This window comes from Mesoplodon bidens (genome assembly GCF_964165515.1).
Source record: "Mesoplodon bidens genome assembly, chromosome: 2".
Lineage (NCBI taxonomy): Eukaryota > Metazoa > Chordata > Mammalia > Artiodactyla > Ziphiidae > Mesoplodon > Mesoplodon bidens.
This window is the reverse complement of record NC_138177.1, coordinates 86,880,267-86,905,541: the sequence shown is the minus strand read 5'-3', so window position 1 is coordinate 86,905,541 and position 25,275 is coordinate 86,880,267. Positions and strand designations below refer to the sequence as shown.

General features: G+C 35.1%; 1 protein-coding gene across 5 annotated transcripts in view; it reads right to left on the bottom strand.

Moving 5' to 3' along the window:
- The window catches only part of ST7L (suppression of tumorigenicity 7 like), a gene marked incomplete at its 5' end in the record, with an annotated part of 67,500 nt that overhangs the window by 31,174 nt on the left and 11,051 nt on the right, over nucleotides 1-25,275 (bottom strand). For 4 of the 5 annotated variants that reach the window (XM_081225939.1, XM_081225938.1, XM_081225936.1 and 1 more), the window contains 8 exons: nucleotides 15-117; nucleotides 1,056-1,128; nucleotides 3,345-3,459; nucleotides 3,890-3,987; nucleotides 5,473-5,627; nucleotides 14,175-14,253; nucleotides 20,611-20,726; nucleotides 23,382-23,436. In XM_081225939.1, coding sequence (XP_081082065.1) covers nucleotides 15-117; nucleotides 1,056-1,128; nucleotides 3,345-3,459; nucleotides 3,890-3,987; nucleotides 5,473-5,627; nucleotides 14,175-14,253; nucleotides 20,611-20,726; nucleotides 23,382-23,436 — 794 coding nt within the window. The remainder of the gene's footprint in view (nucleotides 1-14; nucleotides 118-1,055; nucleotides 1,129-3,344; nucleotides 3,460-3,889; nucleotides 3,988-5,472; nucleotides 5,628-14,174; nucleotides 14,254-20,610; nucleotides 20,727-23,381; nucleotides 23,437-25,275) is intronic. The other variant, XM_081225940.1, reaches the window with a different exon arrangement.

Below are 25,275 nucleotides of genomic sequence, written 5' to 3'. Positions count from 1 at the left end.
ATAAAGTTTCTTACTTTTGGAACATGAGGATTAAATTCCACAGCTCTATGAATTGCTTCCACAGCATTAATTTCTGCTGTGCTTAACCCTCTTCTGGAGGCTGTTTCTGGAGAAAATCTATAAGAAAACCACAAAATGAAGAAATAAATATTTAAATAAGTAAGTATTTTAATCAATTAATTAATTGAGATCTTAATCTAGCCCCCTAAATAAAGAGGTTTCTGGTGATGGCCAAAGTCAAAGCCAAATAGCTACTAAACATAAAAGTAAAGCCTTTGGTTCAACATATAAAGGAAGGTAGCATAAGAAATGGAAATCTTCAAGTTAAGGTGAAGAAAGCCTTCAGAAGTCCATTAAAGGCACACTTTGGGCAAAGTAATAAAATAAGAAATGCTACACAAGGACATCTAGAGAATCTCATGAAATAGAAGTACATTCTTATCAAATTTTCACTGTTCACAGACTGGGAACAGTCCATTCTAATTCATATCAAGCCACAGTAATCTAAGGTGAAAGAAAGCAGTTGCCATTTGGTTGGTTTCTGAATAACTTACCTGTGGAATAAAGAGAAATTCATTAAGGACAGCCAAAAATACAAGGAAATCAGAATAACTCAGAATTATAATCTCAAAACAGGTAACATGAAACCTATTTCCCTACCACATACCTTACCATTACCATCATAGCTACTATGTACTGGATGTACTTTCTATCTAGCACTGCTTTGGGCATTTAACACATATAATCCTCACACAACCATCCTACAGTATTATTATTCTCATTTTACAGATAACGAAGAAACTCAAACTGATTAACTTGACCAAAGTTCCACAGCTGGTATGCTGTAGACTTTGAATTTGAATCCAAGTTTACTTAGCTCTAAAAACCTTGCTCTTTCCACTACACATAGTAAGAAGCTTCTAAGCCCCATAAGATCAAGGGTTATCCAGCAGGAAGTAGGGGTGAAAAAAAAGCATTGTTTAAAGTCAGTGGATGAAAAACAATATTGAGTTTAGCAGTCTTTCTAAACTATTATAGTTTTCATAACTACTTACTTATCTGAAACAGTCCTTGTCTTCAATAGTGCTGCTGTATAACAGATGGCTGCTGACTTTGGAAGGCTTATATCTATAATAATAATTTTTAATTTAGGTAAGAATCACAAAAATATCTTAAGACAATTTCTAATAAGAATAATTCATAGTTCAAATTCAACAGATGTAATATAGTAGTAAAAGCACATGGACATATAATTGGAAAACCTGAGTTTGAATCTTGATTCTACTATTTACCAGCTATGCATCCTTGAACTAGCAGCAACTTCTTTAACCTCAGTTTTCCCAAAATAGAGAAATGGTACTTTTCTAGCAGAGATTAAATTAAACCATGTCTGTGAAAGCCCTCATACAATGGTAAAAAGTACTCAACAAATGCTTATAAGAAGCTGCTTATAATAATACTATCCAAGGAAAAAGCCATTGTATAGACAGAACTATGTAAAAACTCCACCTTTTCACAGAGAAGAACTAAGATTAAAAAAAAAAATTAACGGGACTTCCCTGGTGGCCCAGTGGGTAAGACTCCGCACTCCCAATGCAGAGGGCCTGGGTTCAATCCCTGGTTGGGGAACTAGATCCCACATGCTTGCCGCAACTAAGAGTGCACATGCTGCAACTAAGAAGCCCACATGCCACAACGAAAGATCCTGCGTGACACAACGAAGATCCCACATGCCGCGACTAAGACCTGGCGCAGCCTAAATAAATAAATAAATAAATGTTTAAAAAATTAATAGTAGTTAAATCCAGGTGACATAATCATGGGTGGTTTTCATTTTTTTCTTCTTCCGATGTTTTTGCATTTTCTACATTTTCTTAAATGATGATTTTTTATAAAATAAAAAGAAATTGAGAACTGTAATGAAATTAATTGTATAAGTTCTTTCTTAAAGAATGACCAAAATAATGTTATTGGCAGAGTAAGACTACAGAGCTCTCTTTCCAGATTCCAGAGTTATACCAGCAAATGGAGAACTAAAGAAGTAAACATGCTTTTAACTTTTTCAGGATTCTAGAAGGGTAAAAACTGGGGACTCATAAATAACTGAAAACACAGATGCATATCCAAGTTACTAGTTTTATTTTATTTTTAATGAATAGGTCCTATCTTATTTTTCATATTCAGTCCCTAAGCTTGTTCATCATAAGTATCATAAGCAGGCCATGTATCTGATAAGTAACATATGGAAGGAATTTCTCACAAATTTCTCCATGAGCCTATACTACTCTAAAGCACTTCCTAACAATTCCAGATGTTTAAAAGAAATAAACTTCTCTTTCCAAGTGTAACAAATTTCAAACTTTCCAAGTCATGGAGATTCCCAAGCTAATGGGTAGGAGCTTACAACAGGAGAGTGTGAATAAGTGACTTATATGTGTTCTAATACAGTGAAAGATATGACCAGAAATATTATGCTATTAGGATGTTTTCAACTTGGGATTAAAAGCTGATGCCTCACTCAGAATGAGGAGAAAGGCTATGCTTCTCAAAAATTATCCCAACTCCATTTGTGGTAAACTGGCACTGTTATCGTATAATAATAAAAATAGCCAACATATATTGACTTCTTACTTACTGTTGGGAGACTAGTAAACAAACAAATGGAATACCTAAATTTAAGTTCAAGCTTGCCACTTACTGGCTAGAAGACCTTACCCAATCACTTAACCTTCCTCTGCTCCAGTTTTCTTATTTACTAACCGGAAACAGTAAAAATATTGTACTTGTCCTACCACCTCACAAGATTGTTATAAGGATCAGATGAGATAACAAATTACACTTTGTAACTAAAAAGCATTGTAAAATGTTATTCTGAGTTACTCTTATATATACTCTAAGCAACTTCTGTTAGCCTTCCCTGCCACTCCAAAACAAATGAAGTGCATAGCACCCCATACTTTTCCATTACCTCACCTAACACGCCATGCCTCAATATAACTACTATTCATTTGTCTGTATGTTCCACTAAATGGTAAACTCTACGAGGGCTAAGTCCATGTCTTCTTATTCACCACTGTATTCCAAGTGCCCCACTCACATTAGGCGCTCAATAAACAAATGAATACATCTTGAGAGAAGGAAAGTTCCTCCTTGCAGACTTTTGCTACCAAAAGTACTGATAAAGAAGATAGTTAATAGCAACTTGTATCCACAGATACTAGATACTGACTGGTAAGAATGCAAAGAGGAAATCACAGAAATACCAGAGTAGGATCACATTTATGATTACTTAATAGAAAAAAAATACTTTAATCATGCTATCAACTAAGAGAATTATCACTCACCATCATATTTTGCTAGAACTGCTTGGACATCTGCATAGGCCTGTAATTCTAAAAGTGATTCTAGGAGATTTTCATGGATGTTCAACATGGTAAGAGGGGGAAATTCTTTCATCAACTGTATATTAAAAAGAAAAAAGATTAAAATTTTACAAAAGGAACTCAATAGAGCTGAATCAAATTCACTGAGGTAGAAATTCTTTTGTCTCTTAAAACTGTGGAGACTCAACCTCTAAGAAATCTATGTATATTAAATAAATATCTTGTTATAAAACTATCAATTAAAAAAACCAGTGATTCTGGGGAATTTCCTGGCGGTCCAGTGGTTAGGATTCGGCACTTTTTCTGCTGGGGCCCGGGGTTCGATCCCTGGTCAGGGAACTAAGATCCCGCAAGCTGGGCAGCACGGCCAATCAATCAATCAATCAGTGTTAAAAAAAAAAAAAAGGAAAACACATAGTGATTCTGCATTAACTTAACTGGCAACTTAAAACATATTTTGTTTTTGAAGGAATAAAGATAAAGGTTGAGTCATCAAATTTACTTACATCTCTCATTATTTTTACTGCTTCTCTTATTCTTCCTAATTTTCTTGCACACATTGCCAGTCTTCTTTTAATATACACTAGTACATTGGTATCTCTCCCTATTTAGAAAAACAACAAATGACACAAAGCTATCACTTTTATATTATGACCTGCTACTTCATTAACATATTACCAGTTAATTTTATATGCTTACCTTGGGAGGTTCAATTAAAATTAAATTGTGTCAGAATGGAAGAATATTAATAATAGTTGAATTTGGGTGATGAACAATGAATGAAGGTTCATTATACTGCTCTATTTTTATAGATGTTTGAAGTTTTTTATATTAAAAGCTTAAAAAATATATATATAGGATTACTTTTGCCTCTAACATTAAGTAATCTGAGTACAGTATATATAAAGTAATTTGTGTATACTTGGCAAGTAGATTTTACTATTAAAATAAAAGACATACATTAATAGGAAGAAATAACATTATTAAGTTTCTGCATAAACAATCTACTATTTTAACATTCTCTATTATCTTAGCTGACAAACAAAAGATATTCAAAACAAAATTTCCATGCCAGCATAAATTTTTGGTCAACAGCAAGTAACTAACAAACTACAAAACTACTTCTAGAAAGGGCTAACAAATATTTCTGGAACTATCTCATAACTATATCTGAGATTATACAAGGACAAATGGCATGACCTTTTTACAGATGTAGTTTCATTAGTTCCAGACTGCAAAATTACATATTCCCACAGTTGTGTGCTATAACAACACGCATTAATGAAACATACTATATAAATCAATATTTAGTTTAGAGAAAAACATGATCCTAATTTTAATTTACACAAACAAAAGATTTAGAACTTAACTCCAGGAGATAATGCATTATATAAACATATTTCAATTTATTGACCACTATCTGCCAAAATCATGAAACTAAAGTCCTCTGGCCACACAAAATAGCAGGAAGCAGCAGCATTACAGATTCTAACATCTTTGGTAAAAGTGTCTCGATTACAACTGGGAGAGTATGCCCGAGAGTGGAAAGAAAGGACCTCAGTTGCTATGGCCCATATGGTCTCAAACACATCATAGAGAAAAAACAACCAAAGAAATAGTCAATATCAAGTGTAAGGCTGGTTTTGTGCTGAAAGGCCACTCCCTGGCACTATATGGAGATATATACTGTCTGAAGAGCAAACCAAATGATATACCTCTACTATTGCTTGGGTAAGGGTGAAGATAAAGGTAATAGCTGCTTATCATCACTAGAAGGTTCTCTTGAATCTTGAATAGTTTTGAGTTGTGTTTCTCCAATGACCAGCCCAATTCTCACATGAAATAAATTACTGTTAAGTTTCAGAGCAGCACATCTCTCAATAACCAGAACAGATCTGTTCCCTTCTACAAGCATTCTCTAGCTAATATACATTTCTGTCTGACTTGAATAGATTTGTTATCTCTTATGAAAAGTAGCTAACTTTTAAGTATTAAGTTTTTTAAAATTTTTGTTGTTTTGTGTTTTACACATAAAACAGGCAGTTGTAGGAACTAAAAGACAGGGGAAAATTAGTTCAAATTCACTTACTCAGTTGAGCTTCATGCTGAGGACTTTGGTGCTGGCACTGTTGTGACCGCCTGTAAATTGTTTCTCCTGCCTTGAGTGCCTGTTTAAATAACCTTTCAGCATCTACAATAGTTGTTGCTTCTTCCTCAGCCAGTAGAACATATGCAGTAGCACAGCTATAAAGAAAGCAAGCAAGGCAATTTTAAGTAAAATGGTAAAACAAGTATTTTCTTTGGGGTATGTCCCTTTACATCACATTTCCGTATCTTTCCCTATACTTTCTGTAATAGGGAAGAACATTTGTATTCTATTACAAATTAATCACTATAGGGATGTTGCCTATAAGCTTAAATTATATATAATGACCCATCTCTCAGAACCCTGTCTCTCAGGTAATGAGCATTAAGCTAAAATACTTCTGTTTACCTCACAAGAAGCATCTTGACCAGGCCCACCTGTGAATGACTGCAGGGAGGAAGAAATTAACACATCCCCTCTGGAGGCTGATGGGAACCAGAAAATGTTTGACTTTACTCCCTCCCCTTTTAATATAAAAGAAGACTGAGGGCTTCCCTGGTGGCGCAGTGGTTGAGAGTCCGCCTGCCGATGCAGGGGACATGGGTTCATGCCCCGGTCCGGGAAGATCCCACATGCCGCGGAGTGGCTGGGCCCGTGAGCCATGGCTGCTGAGCCTGCATGTCCGGAGCCTGTGCTCCGCAATGGGAGAGGCCACAACAGTGAGAGGCCCGTGTACCGCAAAAAAAAAAAAAAAGAAAGAAAACTGAATTCCAACTCAGGCAAGATGGTTCTTTGGGGCATGTGAGCCCACCATCTTCTCAGTTTGCTGGCTTTCCAAATAAAGTCATTAACCCTTGCCCAACAACTCATCTCTTGATTATTGGCCTGTCATGTGGCGAGCAGTACGAGCTTAAACTTGGTAATAAATTTTGGTTGTTCATAAACACTTTCTATTTTTTGTTTTTGTTTTCTTCTGTCATTGCTGTTAAATGCCTCTTGTGAAGGGGTATCTCATTGTGTTTTTCATTTTCATTTCCCTTATGATGAATGACACAGCATCTTTTCATGTACTTTTCAGTCATTTGTATGTCTTCCTTGAAGAAACAGACATTTCAAGTCCTTTGCCAATTTTTAATTGGTTGTCTTTCTGTCATTGAGTTGTAAGAGTTCTTTATATATTCTGGATAACTAGACCCTTATCAAATATGACTTGCAAATATTTTCTCATCCTGTGGGTTGCGTTTTCACTTTCTTGACAGTATCCTTTGATGCACAAAAGGATTTTTTTTTTTTTTTTTTTTTTTTTGCGGTTCGCAGGCCTCTCACTTTTGTGGCCTGTCCCGTTGCAGAGCACAGGCTCCGGACGCGCAGGCTCAGTGGCCATGGCTCACGGGCCCAGCCGCTCTGCGGCATGTGGGATCCTCCCAGACCAGGGCACGAACCCATGTCCCCTGCATCGCCAGGTGGACCCTCAACCACTGTGCCACCAGGGAAGCCCAAGCTTTTAATTTTGATGAAGTCTAATTTATCTAATTTTCCTTTTTTGCTTGTGCTTTTGGTGTCATATCTAAGAAACCACTGCCAAATTGACAGTCATGAAAATTTGCTCCTATGTTTTCTTCTAAGAGTTTTATAGTTTTAGCTCTTAAATTTAGGTCTTTAATTTTTAATTAATTGTGTATGATGTGTGTTAAGGGTCTAACTTCATACTTTTATATGTGGTTATCTATCTGTTACCATTTGTTGAAAAGACTATTGTTTCCCCCACTGAATGGTCTTGGCACCCTTGTGAAAAATCAATTGACCACAGATGTATGGGTTTTTTTCTGGACTCTAAATTTAATTCCATTAATCTAGATGGCTATTCTTATTATTTAATTACTGTAGGTTCATAGTAAGTTTTGAAATCAGGAAGTGAGTCCTCCTACTTTGTTCTTTTTCAAGATTGTTTTGGCTACTGGAGGTCTCCTGTAATTCCATATTTTAGGATCAGTTTGTCCATTTCTGCAAAACGGGCAACTGAAATTTTGATGGAGACTGCACAGAATTTGTAGATCAACTTGAGAAGTACTGATATCTTAACAATAAGTCTTCCAATCCATGAACACAAGATGTCTTTCCATTTATTTAGGTCTTCTTTAACTTCTTTTGATAATACTTTGTAGTTTTCAGCGTACAAGTCTTGTACCTCCTTGGTTAAATTTATTCTTAAGTGTTTTAACATTTTTGACGCTATTGTAAATGGAACTGTTTTCTTTATTTCCTTTTCAGATTGTTCATTGCTACTGTATAAGAAAACAACTGATTTTAGGTTGATCTTGTCTCCTGCAACTTTGCTGAACTCTTTTATTAGCTCCAATAGTTTTTTGGTGGATTCTTTAAGGTTTTCTATATATAAGATCATGTCATCTGTGAAGAGAGAGAGTTTTACTTCTTCCTCTCCTATATGAAAGCCATTTTCCCCCTCTTCTTGCCTAAGTGCATTGGCTAGCACCTCCAGTACAATGTTAAATAGAGGTGGTGGGATTCCCTGGTAGTGCAGTGGTTAAGAATCCACCTGCCAATGCAGGGGACACGGGTTCAAGCCCTGGTCTGGGAAGATCCCACATGCTGCAGAGCAACTAAGCCCGTGCACCACAACTACTGAGCCTGTGCTCTAGAACCCACAAGCCACAACTACTGAAGCCCACATGCCTAGAGCCAAGAGAAGCCACCACAATGAGAAGCCCATGCACCGTAACGAAGAGTTGCCCCTGCTCACCATAACTAGAGAAAGCCCGCACACAGCGACAAAGACCCAATGCAGCCAAAAATAAATAAATAATTAAATAATTAAAATAAAGTAAATAGAAGTGGCAAGAGCAGACTTTCTTGCCTTATTCTTGATCTTAGCAAGCTTTCAGACTTTCACTCTTAAGTACATAGTTAGCTGTAGGTTTTTCATAGATGTTCTTTATCAGTTTGAGGAAGTTTCCTTACATTCCTTATTTGTTTTTATAATAAAATGGTGTTGGATTTTGTCAAATATTTTTTCAGCATCAACAGAGATGATTGTGGGTCTTGTCCTTTGTTCTATTAATGTGATGTCTTACATTGACTGATTTTCACATGTTAAACCACCCTTGCCTTCCTGGGATAATCCCACTTGGTCATAGTGTATAATCCTTTTAATCTGCTGCTGTATTTGGTGTGCTAGTATTTCATTGAGAATTTCTGCATCTATATTCATAGTGAATATTAGTCTGTAGTTTTGTTTCTTATGATGTCTTTCTTTGGTTTTGGTATGAGAGTAATACTGGCCTCACAGAATAAGTTAGGAAGAATTACTTCCTCTTCTTTTTCTTTGAAGAGTTTGAGAAGGACTGGAGTTAATTCTTCTTTAAGAGTTTGGTAGAATTCAGTGGTGAAGCAACCTAGTCCTGAGCTTTCTTTGTTTGGAATTTTTTAAATTACTGATTTAATCTCTTCATTTGTTATAGGTCTATTCAGATTTTCTATTTCTTCTTGAGTCAGTTTTGGTAGTTTGTGCATTTCTGGGAATTTGGCCATTTCATCCAAGTTAGCCAATTTGGCATACAATTGTTCATAGTATTCTATTATACTATTTTTAATTTCTTTAAGGTCAGTAGTAATGTCCCCAGTTTCATTCTTGATTTTAAGTAAGCTGAGTTTCTCTTTTTTAATTGGTCAGTCTAGCTTAAAGTCTGTCAAGTTTGTTGATCTTTTTAAAAATACCCAACCTTTAGTTTCATTGATTCTGTCTATTGTTTTTCTATTCTGTTTTGTTTATATCACTCTAATCTTTATTACTCCTTCCCTTCTGCTTGGAGTTTAGTTGGCTCTTCATTTCTAGTTCCTTAAGGTATAAAGTTAAGTTTTTGATTTGAGATCTTTCTTCTTTATCAATGAAGGTATTTACAGATATAAATTTTCCTCTGATCACTCACAGCTTTTGCTGTATTTCATAATTTTTTGGTATGTTATGTCTTCATTTTCACTCATTCCAAAGTATTTTTCTAATTTATCTTGTGATTTCTTCTTTGGCTCATTGGTTGTTTAAGAGTTGGTTGTTTGGGCTTCCCTGGTGGCGCAGTGGTTGAGAGTCCACCTGCTGATGCAGGGGACACAGGTTCGTGCCCCTGTCCAGGAAGATCCCACATGCAGCGGAGTGGCTGGGCCCGTGAGCCATGGCCACTGAGCCTGCGCATCCAGAGCCTGTGCTCTGCAATGGGAGAGGCCACAACAATGAGAGGCCCGTGTACTGCAAAAAAAAAAAAAAAAAAAAAAAGAGTTGGTTGTTTAATTTCCACATATTCCAATATTGTGAAATTCAAGATTTCCTTCTGTTATTGACTTCTAATTTCATTCCACTGTAGTGAGGGTGAATAGTTTATATGATTTCAATCATTTTAAGTTTATTGACAATTGTTTATATCCTAACTATGATGTATCCTGAAGAATGTTCCATGTACACTTGAGATGTTGTTGGGTAGAGTGTTACATAGATGTGTTAGGTCCAGTTGATTTATAGTGTTGTTCAAGTCTTCTATTTCCTTTTGTATCTTTTGCCTAGTTATTCTATCCAGTATTGAAAATAAGATGTTGATGTCTCCAACTATTATTGTCGAATTCTTTATTTCTCCCTTCAAGTCTGTCAGTTTTTGCTTCATAAGTTTTGTTATTAGACATATATAAGTTTATAATTGTTATATCTTCTTGATGAATTGAACAGCTTTTATCATTATATAATGTCATTCTTTGTCTTGTAAAAAATTTTTGTCTTAAAGTCTATTTTGTCTGATACCAGTTTAGCCACTCCAGCTCTCTTTGATTACTATTGGAATACTTTTTTACACACTTTCACTTTGTACTTCTTTGTGTCTAAAGAATCTCTTGTAGACAGCATATAGTTGGACTACTTTTTTTTCCTATTTATTCTGCTAATCAATGCCTTTTAATTGAAGAGTTTAATCTATTTACCTGTTTAAGTACTTAGTGATAAGGAAGGAATTGTTTCTGCCATTTTCCTATTTGTTTTCTATATGTCCTTTTTTTTGTTCTCAATTCCTGCATTATTGCCTTCTTTTGTGTTAGATACGTACCTTCTAGTATACCATTCTGATTCCCTTATTACTTACCACATTTTTTTGTTATTTCTTAGTGGTTAACAGTTAACAATTACATTTAACATCTTAACTTATAAAAATCTAGTATGAATTAATACTAATTTAGTTTCAATAGCATACAAAACTTTGCCCCTATATAGCTCTTCCCTCTATGGCTTATGTTGTTATGGTCACAAATTGCAACTTTACAAACTGTATGTCCATCAACATAGATTTATAGTGACTGTTTTACATAGCTGTCTTTTAAATCATATAGATAAAAAGAACTGCAAACCCCCCCAAAATTAATATTGACTTTTTAATTTGCTTATGTAGTTACTTTTACTGGCATTCTTTATTGTTTTGTGTGGAGTCAAGACTGTCTAGTATCCTTTTATTTCAGCCTGAAGGACGCCTTGCAGCATTTCTTGTAGGCCAAGTCTACTAGCACTGAACTCTGTTTTTGTTTATCTGGGAATGTCTTAATTTCTCCATTTATTTTGAAGGACAGGGTTGCTGAGCATAGAATCCTAAGCTGACAGTTTTGTTTTGTTTTTTTGAACTTTGTGTTATCCCACTGCCTTACATGGCTTCTGATGAAAGCAGCTCTTAATCTTTTTCAGGATCACTTATATGTGATGAGTTGCTTCTCTCTTGCTGCTTTCAGGCATCTCTCCTCACCTTTGGCTTTCGAAAGCTTGATTATAATGTGTCTCATTGTGGATGTCTTTTGTGTATGTCATACTTGGGGTACATTGAGCTTCCTGGATGTGTAGATCCATATCTTTCATCAAATTTGGGATCTTTTCAGCCATTATTTCTTTAAATAGTCTTTTTGCCCCTTTTGGTCTCTCTCCTCTCTTTCTGGGACTCCATTACGCACAGGTAAGTATGTTTAAAAGTGTCCCACAGGTTTCTTAGGCTCTGTTCACTTTCTTTCATTCTTTTATTTTTTACCTAAATCAAGTTTGCTGATTCCTTCTTCTGCCTGTTCATATCTGCTGCTGAACCTCTACAGGAAATTTTAAATTTCAGTTATACTTTTCAACTCTAGAATTTCTATTTAGTTCTTTTTTATTATTTCTACCTCTTTACTGACATTCTCTAATGGTGAGACATAATTCTCATGGTTTCCTTTAGTTCTTTATACGTGGTTTCCTTTACCTCTTTGAGCATATTTTAAATAGTTGATTTAAAGTTTTTGTCTATAAAGTCCAAAGTCTGGGCTTCCTCAAGGACAGTTTTTATTCATTTTCTTCTTTTCTCTGTGTAGGGCATCATTTTGCTTCTTTGCATGTCTTATAATTTTTTTGTTGAAAACTGGAAATTTTAAATATTATAATCTAGCAACTCCAGAAATCAGATATCCCCTCCTCTCCAGAGATTATTGTTGCTGCTTACAGTTGTGACTTTTCTGAACTGATTTTGTAAAGTTTGTATTCTGTCATGAGTGACCAGTGAAGTGTCTGCTCCTTTAGCTTAATGGTTAGTCAGTGATTTGACAGAGATTGCCCTAAACACCTGAAACCAAAAACAAAACAAAAAGCAAGTCTTTGCAGATGGGTTGTGTGTGTGTATTGGGGCATACCTTCAACATTCAATCAGGCAGTTTACAACTCTGCCTTAGCTTTCACTTTCTGTTTGTGCAGAACCTGAAAGTCAGACACACATGAGAGCTTAGGGTCTTCTCAAATCCTTTCTGAGCAGGTGTCCAACTTTGGGCATGTGTGGAGCCTCTGAGACTCCCAGGAATATGTGGAAGCGTTTAAAAGCGTTTATTTCTCAAAGTTTCTCATTCCCCAGCCTTTCCTCCCAAGCTTTCTAGTTTGTCTCTTGTTTGCACTAGTTGTTATCCCTTGATCCTGGCAGCACTGGCTAATACATTTGCCTTTAAATATTTTCAACAATGCCCCCACAGTGTAGCTGTGTCAGTGCTGGGAGAGTTTCGAATTAACCAAAATATAGGCAAGCCCTTTGAGCTAGTTCTTCAGAGAGTAACCAGACGGGTCAAAATAAACAACCATAATTCTTTGAGAAAAAGGTCCGTTCTGCTTCCTTTGATAGTAGGAATTATACCCAGAAGGCAGACTGTTGTCTTCAAGGCTGCCACTGACCTAGGGAATGGAGGATGGGGTCAGTGTTAAGTTAAAACAGCACAAAGCTCTCTTACAGAAATTCAGCTATTTTTTTAAACTGATTAAGCATTCTCCAGGTTGCAATAAACTTTGATTAGTTTTCAGAGTTTCAATAAAATTCATTCACTGCTTGTTGAGTTCCCTACACTGCCAGTTTTGTTCCACCTTGGGTAAGTCTTCTTAATAAGGATTAGTATATCTGTGGTAGGGGAGTAAGGAGGGGTACAGGGACAATGCTAAGTTCACATTATTCAGGAGGCATTCCTTGATTAATCCCAGCTGGAGCCATATTTTTACTCTTGGCACTTATTTAATATTAGATTAATACTTATTGATCTGTCCCATTTAAATATTAAGTTCACTTATTTTTATTTTTTATTTTTTTTAATTTATTAATTTAATTTATTATTTTTGGCAGCCTTCAGTCTTCGTTGCTGCACGCAGGCTTTCTCTAGTTGTGGCGAACGGAGGCTACTCTTCAGTGCAGTGCGTGGGCTTCTCATTGCAGTGGCTTCTCTTGTTGCAGAGCACAGGCTCTAGTAGTTGTGGCACGCAGGCTTCAGTAGTTGTGGCTCGTGAGCTCTAAAGCACAGGCTCAGTAGCTGTGGTGCACGGGCTTAGTTGCTCCGCGGTTTGTGGGATCTTCCCAGACCAGGGCTCAAACCTCTGTTCCCTGCATTGGCAGGCGGATTCTTAACCACTGTGCCACCAGGGAAGCCCCTAAGTTCACTTATGATTCTACATTTTTTTTTATCAAAATATAAAGTTGATAAAAGGAGCTATAAAAAAATAAAGCTGCTGTAGGGCTTCCCTGGTGGCACAGTGGTTGAGAGTCCGCCTGTCGATGCAGGGGACACGGGTTCATGCCCCAGTCCGGGAAGATCCCACATGCTGCGGAGCGGCTAGGCCCCTGAGCCATGGCCGCTGAGCCTGCGCGTCCGGAGCCTGTGCTCCGCAACGGGAGAGGCCACAATGGTGAGAGGCCCGCGTACCGCAAAAACAAAATAAATAAAATAAAGCTGCTAACATTAAAAAGAATTAAATTAAAGCCACATTTTACTTATTTTGAATTCCCTTCCCGTGCCTCCAATCCTACTAGCAACTTCAGTTCTCAGGACTGAATGGATGCTTTAAATAAATGACTTAAATGAAAAACAAAATTAAAACAGGTGGCTTAAGTATTTTAGTACTCTTTAATTATCAAGTATTATCACCAATCAGATCAGCATTCTCCCTTTTTAAAAGTATTTCTAGCATAATTTCTATTCAAAAGCATAGGTAAGTTTACAATTTCAGAAGCAAAATACAAATGTCAATGAACACTGCAAATTTTGTCTCTAGTATGCAAAAAGAGAAAGGGGACTATTAATGACTCCAAGTGTCTTAGGAACAGAAAAAAGGAAACAAAATCACTTGCCTGGGTTTCCTTCAAAACAAACTTATTTTCCATATATTTCAAACTTACTCATTGTTTAATTCTAAAGCTTGATAGGCTGCTTTGATTCGAGCTGGAGGATTTCTTTCCCTCCATGCCTTCTGCATAACTGTAGGAAAAACATTTCAAAAAGTAGATGATATGGTAAACATAAAGTATCTTATGCAAAACGTATGAAGAATGAGTTATAAAAGTAAACAAAGATTTAAATAACATGTTCTTAAACATAAGAAACAAGAAATTGGGGTGATGGCTCACATTAACCTCACGAGAAATTTACATTAAATTTGGAAGCTTCACATAAAGTAGAAATTAAAATATTATTTCTCTGATTGATATGAATAATAACAGATGGTAATTAATCAAGTTAATTATATCATTATACATGAACATTTATATATCTAAATGCATATTAAAATTGATATCAGATTATAATCTATGAAATATTCTAGTTCCTTTATCCTCTTGAAAAGGTTCTATGGAACTGTTAAAAATATACAAAAAACTTAAAAAACACAGTATTTATTTAATCAATGATTCAATCCATGAAGAATGTTTGAATTTGCATTTTGTATAAAAAGGGGGGTAAAAAGGAATTAACTTAGACTATAGTATATTTATGGAGAATGTCAGTCTCTACTAAGAGTCAAGAAAAGCCTGAATTAGGATCTCTCTGGAATAACAATATTAGTTTTGTTGTCATTTACTGCACCAAAATTAAAATTTCACACTAAGCAAAGTTTCTTAAAAATTAAACAAACAGGGACTTCCCTGGAGTTCCAGTGGTTAAGAATCCACCTTCCAGTGCAGGGGACGCAGGTTTGATCCCTGGTCAGGGAACTAAGATCCCACATGTCGCAGGGCAACTAAGCCCGTGCGCCGCAACTACTGAGCCCGCGCGTTCTGGAGCCCACATGCTACAACTAGAGAACCCGCACACTCTGGAACCTGAGCACCACAACTAGAGAGAAGCCTGTGTGTCGCAACAAAGATCCCATGTGCCGCAACTAAGACCTGACCCGACGCAGCCAAATAAATAAATAAATAAAAATTAAAAAAAAACTAAACAAACAAAGTAGATCCATGAAACTATCTGGCCTATTTCAAGTTCGATAAGAAAAATAGAGAATCTATGAATGTTGCTTTTGGAACAAAACCTACAACTGTCCAGAAAGAATAATGTGGAAAATGTTTGAGTTTTCCTTTGGAAACAAAATATTAGTCTTGGCTTAGAAAAGGAGACAATATATTCTACTTGGGTAACAAAAATACATTTCTCATATCAAACATGTCACCAGCTAGCTGACAGCTAATGCTTCCTGAACTTGACAAATTGATGCAAGTCAGCACCCATTTGATAATGACTAGGTAAAGAATAACATTTTGCTTAAACATTAAAATATTAAATAAAAATCAAGTATAATATTTGACTTGCCATTTTTGATGATGAGGCTCTCTTCTATAAGTTACATGATATTTTCAGGTTAAATTTTGACACTGAATCTTTATTAACAGTTTAAATGGTTATTTGGTACTCTAGCATATTAAGTATATATAGTAATTGATTTAACCAGTTCTCTTTTGATGGATAATTAATTTTTTGCTAATATACAAATATTGTGATAACCATCTTTCAACACCTATCTTTGCAAACCTGACCAAATATTTCATTTTTAGAAGTGGAATGGTTGCAAAATGTATGCATCTTTTATTTATTTATTTATTTATTTTTATTTTTATTTTTTGCAGTACGTGGGCCTCTCACCGTTGTGGCCTCTCCCGTTGCGGAGCACAGGCTCCAGACGCGCAGGCTCAGCAGCCATGGCTCACGGGCCTAGCCGCTCTGCGGCATGTGGGATCTTCCTGGACCGGGGCACGAACCCGTGTCCCCTGCCATCAGCAGGCGGACTCTCAACCACTGCACCAACAGGGAAGCCCTGAATGCATCTTTTAAAGGATTTTGGATATATATTTCCAAACTCCTCTCAATGAGACTGTATTAATTTACATTTTTTCAGGCAGTGCAGGAGAGTAACTATTTCCCCACTCCCTTAGCAACACTGAGTAGTATCAATCTTTGCTAATTTAAAACATGAAAACTTATCTCATTTGCATTTGCATTTCTTCTATTTCTAGTAAGGTCATCTAATCCACCATTAAGCATTTTTTCCTATTCTCATGTTTTCAAATGCTCTATCCAGCCTTATTATTCCTCACAACCAATGCAGTTCTAAGCCAATGAGGAAAGGGGAAATAAAGTAGAGGAAGGAATATACTTCCTTCTAAAACAAGGTTTAGGAATAATTTAAAGCAATATGCTCATTTAGTATTTAACTGTCCTCTTTAAGAATACTCGATATGCTTAAAAAATAACACAAGCAGTTAACAATTCAATCAAATTTATCTATTTTTCAAATTAAATACTATTCTAATATGCTAACCAGCAGAGGAGACTACCATTCAACCCAAGACCATGGGTCACAAATATAAATGCCTTAAGACCAGGCAGAAAACATAAATAAGTGAACTAAAAGCACATGCACTGTCTAAGAGAGTCACAGCTCAGGTCTAACTAATTACTGCCAAGTGGAAATGCAGGTCCATATTTCCCAACTTAAAATTGTAAATCTGGAGTTTAATGTTAAATCTCCTGATTTTTTTAAATGTTGAAAAAAAAAAACATGAAAGCAAATTATCCAAAAAAACACTGCTGGCTGGCCCTGAGAATATGTTTGTTCACTGTCCTAAATAAACAAATCAATAGAATAAGAACAAAAATCTACTAATTTAGGGCTCCCCTGTTGGTGCAGTGGTTAAGAATCCGCCTGCCAATGCAGGGGACACAGGTTCAAGACCTGCTCTGGGAAGATCCCACATGCCATGAGGCCTGTGCACCACAACTACTGAGCCTGTGCCCTAGAGCCTGCAAGCCACAACTACTGAAGCCCGAGCGCCTAGAGCCCGTGCTCCGCAACAAGAGAAGCCACCGCAATGAGAAGCCCGCGCACCACGATGAAGAGTAGCCCCAGCTTTCCTCAACTAGAGAAAAACCTGCACGCAGCAACAAAGACCCAATGAAACCAAAAATAAATAAAGTAAAATAAATACATTTATTTTAAAAAGTCTACTAATTTAGTAATTACTGATGACAAGAGTCAAGAGAAATTTGTCACATCACATATATAGGTACGTTTGTCTTTTTTTAATATAAAACTATAGACATAAATCATTATCTTTATGTGAGTATCTGAAAAGATCAATATGGAACCAACAGTCCATTTCTGGATGATCATTTGTGGATAAGGTTTAGTTCAGTCTTTAACTGGGATTATGCATACCTCTACAAGTACTACATGAAACTTTGCAAGGACCAAAATGGGACACACGGTTTTAAGAGAATCAATTTCTAAAGCTTCAACTATATATGACTCTTTCCTATAACTGATCTACCTGAAGAATATTCCTCTGATTGGTCTGTCATGCTGGTTTTCCTTTCCTAGCCAACATACACTCCCCGACTCACTGCATCCCCTAAAGATATATTACCTTTTCCTACTTTACAAAAGAAAAGTTTACTTTTCACCCATCCTGAATCTTTCCAAGGTACATTGCCCTAGAGTGTAAAGATCTCCATGTGCCTCAAGGGACAATTCAAAGTTTGGGTTTGGGAGGAACCATTTTTAATCAAGGAACCTATAATAGGGATTTGTGCCATTTACTTATTTAACAGTGAAGCTCAGCATTAGAAATAGAGTATTCTGGCCCCTGGAATTTCTGAATTCAAGTATATTGTAGAGTGGGGAGGGAGTGATAATTTTTATCAGTTCCATTTATCAGCACCCTTTCTCCCCTTACTATCAAAGCATGCATTGCTCCTAAGGGAAGGTACCCTCATAATAAGGCAAAGAAAGCATTAGTAAGGGATAATAAAGGCAGTGGAATCTTGTTTTGGCCAAGTGATAAGCTCATGGCAAGGCTTTAAGACTTATCTATCCTTCTATCTTAGAATCTGAATTCAGAAGAGAGATGGTTGTCATAGGGATGCATGTTAACATGTTTATTCAAATTAAAAAATGAAGTCAGACTTCTCTGTCAGAAAGTAAGTCTGATTTAGTTGACAGGAATGACAATGAGAACTCACCCAGCCAATTAGGTTATATGGAGGACTCTTTCCAAAGTCTGAAGAGCCAAATATGTAGCTCCAAGGATTTGACAAAAATATAAAGTACATGATTCCATTTAGAACTTTATGATCAAAAGAAACTTAAAATTTTAAAAATTTATACAAAAACTGTTTATTGTGGAAAAGTATTTAAGTGTGATTAATAAACTCTCAAACATAAAATAATTATAGTAAAATCATATAGAGGTGTGGAATGGATATGAGTTCAACAAGAAAAAGTACTTATATAAAATTTACTACTGTTAAGAGTATTTGTTCATGTGCTTTTCAATGGATCATGGTGGATATCAAGTCATTAGATTCCTTGAAATACATTCAAATATAGAGTATTTTAGTTTTATTTTTAAATGTCTATATTTATAATATGTTAAAAATCACATTCTTTGCAATTATTTAACCTTATGATGTCAAGTTAAAAATGTGTGAAGGGTGGGCTTCCCTGGTGGTGCAGTGGCTGAGAGTCCGCCTGCCGATGCAGGGGGTTCGTGCCCCGGTCCGGGAGGATCCCACATGCCACGGAGCGGCTGGGCCTGTGGGCCATGGCCGCTGAGCCTGTGCTCCGCAACGGGAGAGGCCACAACAGTGAGAGGCCCACGTACCACAAAAAAAAAAAAAAAAAAAAAAAAAAGTGTGAAGGGATACATAGTTTTTCAAAATTCTTTTAGGAGGTATGTGAACAAAAATGTTTTAAGACCACAGCTTTAGTGGATAGCCATTGTTGCTATTTGAAAAGCCTGCCAAGGTTTGCAATTCTGCCCATGAGAGGGAGGTGAAGCCTTAATATCCAGTCACCTCAGTCCTCATAGTTAACATACAATACTGATTTTCCACTGCTATTATTTTCTTAACATTATACTTTTGCCATTAATGTAAACATTAAGCATATAAACATACACCAATTCCTTTTTCTCTGATTTTCAATTAAACCATTTTATGTAACCATACCAAAAATCCTTGGGTTTCCTGCTACTATACATGCTGAATATATTTAATGCAGCAGAGATATAGCTCAATGAACTCACTTCAATGTTGGAAAACTGGCTGTTTTTCAGACCCTAATTGTTGGTGATTTTCTTCTGCCTATCAATGTGATGAGTAGAAGCAGTAATAGTATAGTGGTTAAGAGCCAAACTTGAGCTTGAAACCCAGCTTTTTCATTTATTAGCTAAGTGATTTAGGGCATGTTACTTGTTTCCCCTTTGCCTCAGCTCCTTTATATTTAAAATGTGGCTGATAATAGTACCTATATCATGAAGTGATTGGGAAGATTAAATTAGTATCTTCATATAAATTGCTTAGAACAGTGCTTGGCACATAATAAGTGTTATACAAGTGTTAGCTATTATTACTGAAATTGCTTAAGACATCTGTGACACCAAGGCTATTCATTCATTCATACTTCCATCAGAGAATAAATATTAATATTTACAGTATATCAGGCAGTGTTCTAGATGATAGGGATTCAAAGATGACAAATATAGTCCCTAATTTCCACAGTTTCACACATTATTAGGGAGGACAAACATTAAAACAACATGATAAATTAGGAAATAAGTATTTACAGTTGAATAAATTAACTAAAATTATTATAAAAGTGAGGTTTGGACTAAGTACTGTAGAACTGCAGAGAAGATCAGGGAAGGCTTCCCAGAGAATGAGAGTTTTAATTTTGAAGGATAAAAGTAGAAGCATAGATAAGGCGGGAGAGGGCAGTCAAAATAGTTGTGATAAAGATCCCTGTCTTTAAGCCAAACATTTAAGAGTTTCTATACTCACTTCTACAGAGAAGATTAGAGAAAACTAAACACAGACATTTCTATGATCTTCCACCACTTTACATGCATCTCTGACTTATGACTGGAATAAAATATACCCCATTTTTCTCTACATGCTGTGCCCCAATGTTTAACTTTGCCTTATTCTTTTTTTTTTAATGTGTAATTATAGGTGTTAACTTCCCCAACCAAAACTGGGTACACTGTTCTCTGTATAAGCAATTGCTGTATTTGATCTGAAAGGTTTTTTAAGTAATAAAAGAAGCAATTTAATTAATTTTTGTAAAATACTTTAAATTCTATAAAGAATTTAAATTTCATCTTATAAAAGACAAAAAAGTACGATAACCTAGTTTATAATCATAATTAGTTTCAATTTAATCTGGGTTTTTTATCAATGATGCAAACAACTCCAAGCCAAATAACTTTGTATAATAAATAACTCTAAAAAACTTTAAAAATAATTTTTATGACTACTGTTTACCCCAAGAACATATATGACACATACCTGTGTCTGAAGGACGTAAAAAGTCCGTGTCACAGGTGAAAAAGGTCTGATGGTCCTGAGCTGACAAATTCATGTCATAGTATGTAAGTGGCTCTTTACCAGTCACCCAAGTGTATCTTTACCAAAACACAATAAAATATGTAAATTGAACATGAGAGAGCATCTGTCTGCTACAACAGACACTTTTTAAAATTCAAAAATATACTGCTACAAATCTTATTTCAGGATGTTTCAAAAGCTTATTATAATCAATAAAACAAAAGAGATAACCTATCCAAACTACTTAGAGTACAATAATAAAACATCAAGAACCAAAACGGAAAAGGCTAGATTATTCAACAAACAGTACTTCAAAGTTGAATTTGAAGGGATAAAACAATTTGACTTAAATATATACTTTTTAAAGTATACTTAAATAAATTCTCAGTGAATTAGAATTAAGTATTAAAAGTAAACTACAAAAAAACTAGAAGAAAACACAAGTGAATTTTTACTAGATATCAAGATGATAAAGCATTTTCAAAGCATAAAGGCAAAAAAAACTTCTTTCAGATTTTACTAAATTAGAAATTTTACCTTTCATTTCCCCCTAAAACCCTCAATAATTAATAGCAGGTAACAAACTAGCTAATAAATACATTTTAAAATATCCAATCTCAGTGGTAATTAACAAATAGCAAATTAAAATAACTAATTTTTACTATTCAACTATAAAATTGGCAAATATATATTGTCAAGGGTGAGGTGGGACTCACACATATTGCTGTTATAAATATAAATTGGTATTTACAATTTTTCCAGAAATCAATTAGATAATATCTATCAAGAGTCTTAAAAATATTCACACCTAGTTAGATGATGGGTATATGGAATTCCATTATACCACTCTCTCTACTTTTGTTTATTTTTGAAATTTTCCACCATTAAAAGAAGGAAAAATTAAAGGGGGGGGGAAAGAGGGGGGGAAACTGTTTACACCTTTTGATTCAGTAATTCCAGTGCTACAAATCAACCCTAAGGAAATAATCATATATGTGGCTAAAGATTTATATATAAAGCCATCCCTCTAGAGTAAATGTTAACAGTGAAATATAACCTGTGACCTGGATAGGGGAGCAGTAGGTAAGTTATGTATGGTACCTCCATATAATAGAATACAGTACAACTATTAAAAATCATGTTTTTGAAGAAATTCATGTTTTGAAGAAATTCTGTGGTAAATTCACACATAATGAATTTTATATATTATGATGTTCAACTTTTGTTTCTATATATGCATATAGAAGAGAGACTGGATGGAAATACTAATAGCAGTTATCACTTAGTGGTAGAAAAAGGTGATTTTTTATTTTCTTTTTTATACATCTTTTTATTTTCCAACTTTCTACAATGAATATGTATATATTTTATAATCAGAAAAAGCATTTTAAAAGCACATTGTGTTATTTATATACATGATCAAAGATTTTAAGTTATTTAATAGTATAAGTTGCCTTTAAAGTCGCTATTTAAAGTTTTTAGCTATTTTAGGAGAAATTATCATGAAGAAAAAGGAAAAAGCAAATCCTTGTTCACTTAGCAAAGTTTGGTATACTTTCTAAAATCATTAAAAAAATGAACGATCTACATTAATCCCAAAATGATTTAAAGCAGCTAAAAAACACATGCACAGTATCAATAACTTAAATTAGCAGTAAATTTTTAAAGACTCAGTAAGGTAAAACAAGGATTGGGCCATAAAATGGCTCATACCAAAGAATTCTATACACTTGTTAAAGGTTGGCTACGATATGATTCCAAGCTTCCTAGAACCACACAATGATTACCAGTGCAATGTAGACTTTTACATTAAGACAAACTAATCATTCAAAAAAGAAGCATTAAGAGTTCGTTATACTAAGATGAGAAATTCCTCTTTAAGATTTTCATGAAGTAGATACTATAAGATAACAAGAATAGCCTAAAAACTTTTAAATAAATACAGTGAGAAGTTCAAGGACCTGTTTCTTGCAGAATCCCTTAATATAGGCTAATGACATCTATCATAAAAGCCTAGCTTTGGCTTCCCAGGATGTGACTGTCCTACGCTATCAAGTACTTATGCACAGGGATTACTGCTAAATTATTTTGTATCCCCATCATTTTGCATAGTGCCAATACATAGTAGACATAAACTGTTTCTTGTTCAATGAATTAAATAACATGCCCCAGTCTACCTCCAGGTAAAACACAGCCCTTTCAAAACAAAAGTAAAGTATCTTTGGTCATAAATTTCAAGTCATTTTCTCATTTAGAATAAAAACCAGAAGAGAAATGGACACAATAGTGTAGCTAGGGAATGGCAATACGAAATACAATATAAAAATATTATGCTCTGTACCGTTGCACAAATGAAATTTATATTCACATTCAGATTGATATTTTCTAGTGAATCGTCAAATAAAGTTTGCAATTGAGCACATGTGCACAGGAATATGCTGACATTTGCAATTTTTTCTCAATCTCATGAATTCTTTGAAAAGGCTTTCTGCCATAAACCAAGAGCCAAATGTATACTTACATCACAAACATATGGTTTGATGCAATGTTTCTCATGATTATAAAAGTAAATATAGTCAAGATGCTGCCAATTAAATCATGGGCTAATCATTTTACCTTATATCAGTATCTCCAACTAGAAGAGCTGTGATATATTTGTAAAAATAAATTTTTCCATAATACTTTTATTCTAAAACCAATGCCATAATTATACTGAAAGCAAAATGTAATACCTCCTATATTCTGCTCCTCTGAAAAGATTTAGAGGATTTCTCCATACCTTGCATTCTAAAAAACAAAGAGAAAAAGGGGGAAAATAAGACCGTTTAATCAAATGTAGTTAAATCTTAATTTGGTCAACATGTATAGTCACTGTATGTTAAGTACAGTGCTAGCCACATATAGCACAAAGATGAATAAGGCATGGATCACCCCTGCTGTCACGCAGTGTACAACTAAATCTAGTCATTCCCTTATTTCTGTCTCCATAGCATTTGGTTCACAATTCAAGTACAGCACTTACCATATTACAATGTGACTATCTGGTTTTCAGTTTCTCCTTTAAAATATGAGCTTTTAAAACTTTGCTCATTTTGTACTTCTGGAACCTACCACAGCACTTGGAACTAACTTAACTGAATTAAATGTAGCATGAGAATTAGTTATGTAAACTATCACCTACACTGTGTGATAAGTGCTATGATAGAGATATTTTGTTCCAAGAGATAAAAAGGAAGTGATTAAGTTTGCTCTGGAGAAATTAGGGGAGACTTTAGAAAGGTTGTGACATTTAAACTTGAACCACTGTAAAAATGAGTAGAAGGTTGCCAGATGAAGAACATTCTAAGCAGAGAAGTTATCAGAAAACCACACAGCATACTTAGGTTAGAGTACATGGTAGAAGGTGAGAGGGAGAGCTGTAAATGAGGCTGGAAAATAGACTAGGGGAAATTGATGAAGGGGCTTACATACCATGTAAAGAGTTTAGACATTATCCTTAGTCAATCAGAAGCCATCAAAGGTTTATAAACAGAAAAATAACAAATATCAGGACTTTGTTTAGATCAGCAGTTCTCAAAGTATCATTCATGGAACTGCAAAGTAACAACTCATTTCATAATAAATGTTAAGACATTGTTTGCCTTTTTAACTTGTTGACTTGAACCCAACCCTGAGAGTAAGGGCGTCCTTAAATTTTGTGCCCCAAGCACCTGACTTGCCTCACACTAGTCCCAGTCCTGCAAAGTTGGGCTAACGGTACAAATCAAAGGTTGGTAAAATTGCTGGTACTTTAAAGTAGTGGTCATTGGATTCCTCACCCCCACCCCAGTAAACAAGGCAACCAAGTATGATGGTTGTCTCCAGTATAAGCAATTGTTTTTTGAGCTGGACTGACCTTTTTTTTTTTTTTCATGGAATCTCACTTTTACTTGAAAGAGTCACTAACAGACAAACTTATGATTATTCAGACAGATACCTGGCAAACATTTTCTCAAAGTTGAACAAAGTGAGTCTGTCAAATTCAAGAAAGAAAAAACAGTATTTGCTGCCAATGATAAAACTTGAGCTTTCAAGTACATATTAGAATTTTGAAAAACTTGTATCAGTTACCATGAGCTTGACAATTTCTCAACTTAAAGGCTTTCCTGTGAGATTAGTGGTGATATTAACAAATGTCATTTTTAAAAATTATACAATATTTCAATATTTGGAAGACATGTATAACTCAGGGAACGAGTGTTTTCCAAATGGCCAATGCATGATTTATAAAATTATTCATAAGTGAAAGACCCATTCAAAATGGGACACCAAGGGATTTTAATGTACAGAACATGAAAAGTTAACTGGTATAGCTTCAGATTCCACACTGCAACTAAACTTTAAGAAAGTACCTCAGTAAATTTTGGTGTTGTTTTGAAAATGAATATCCACAAACTTCTGAAAAGGTTATTAAAATACTTTCCCTTTTCCAACTACATATCTGTGTGAGAACAGATTTTCTTCATAGATGTCAAGCAAAACAACATTTCACAACAGACAATGCAGAAGCAGATATGAGAATAAGCAATTTTTTATTAAGCTAGATATTAGAGATTTAAATAAATGTAAAGAAATGGCAGTCTACTG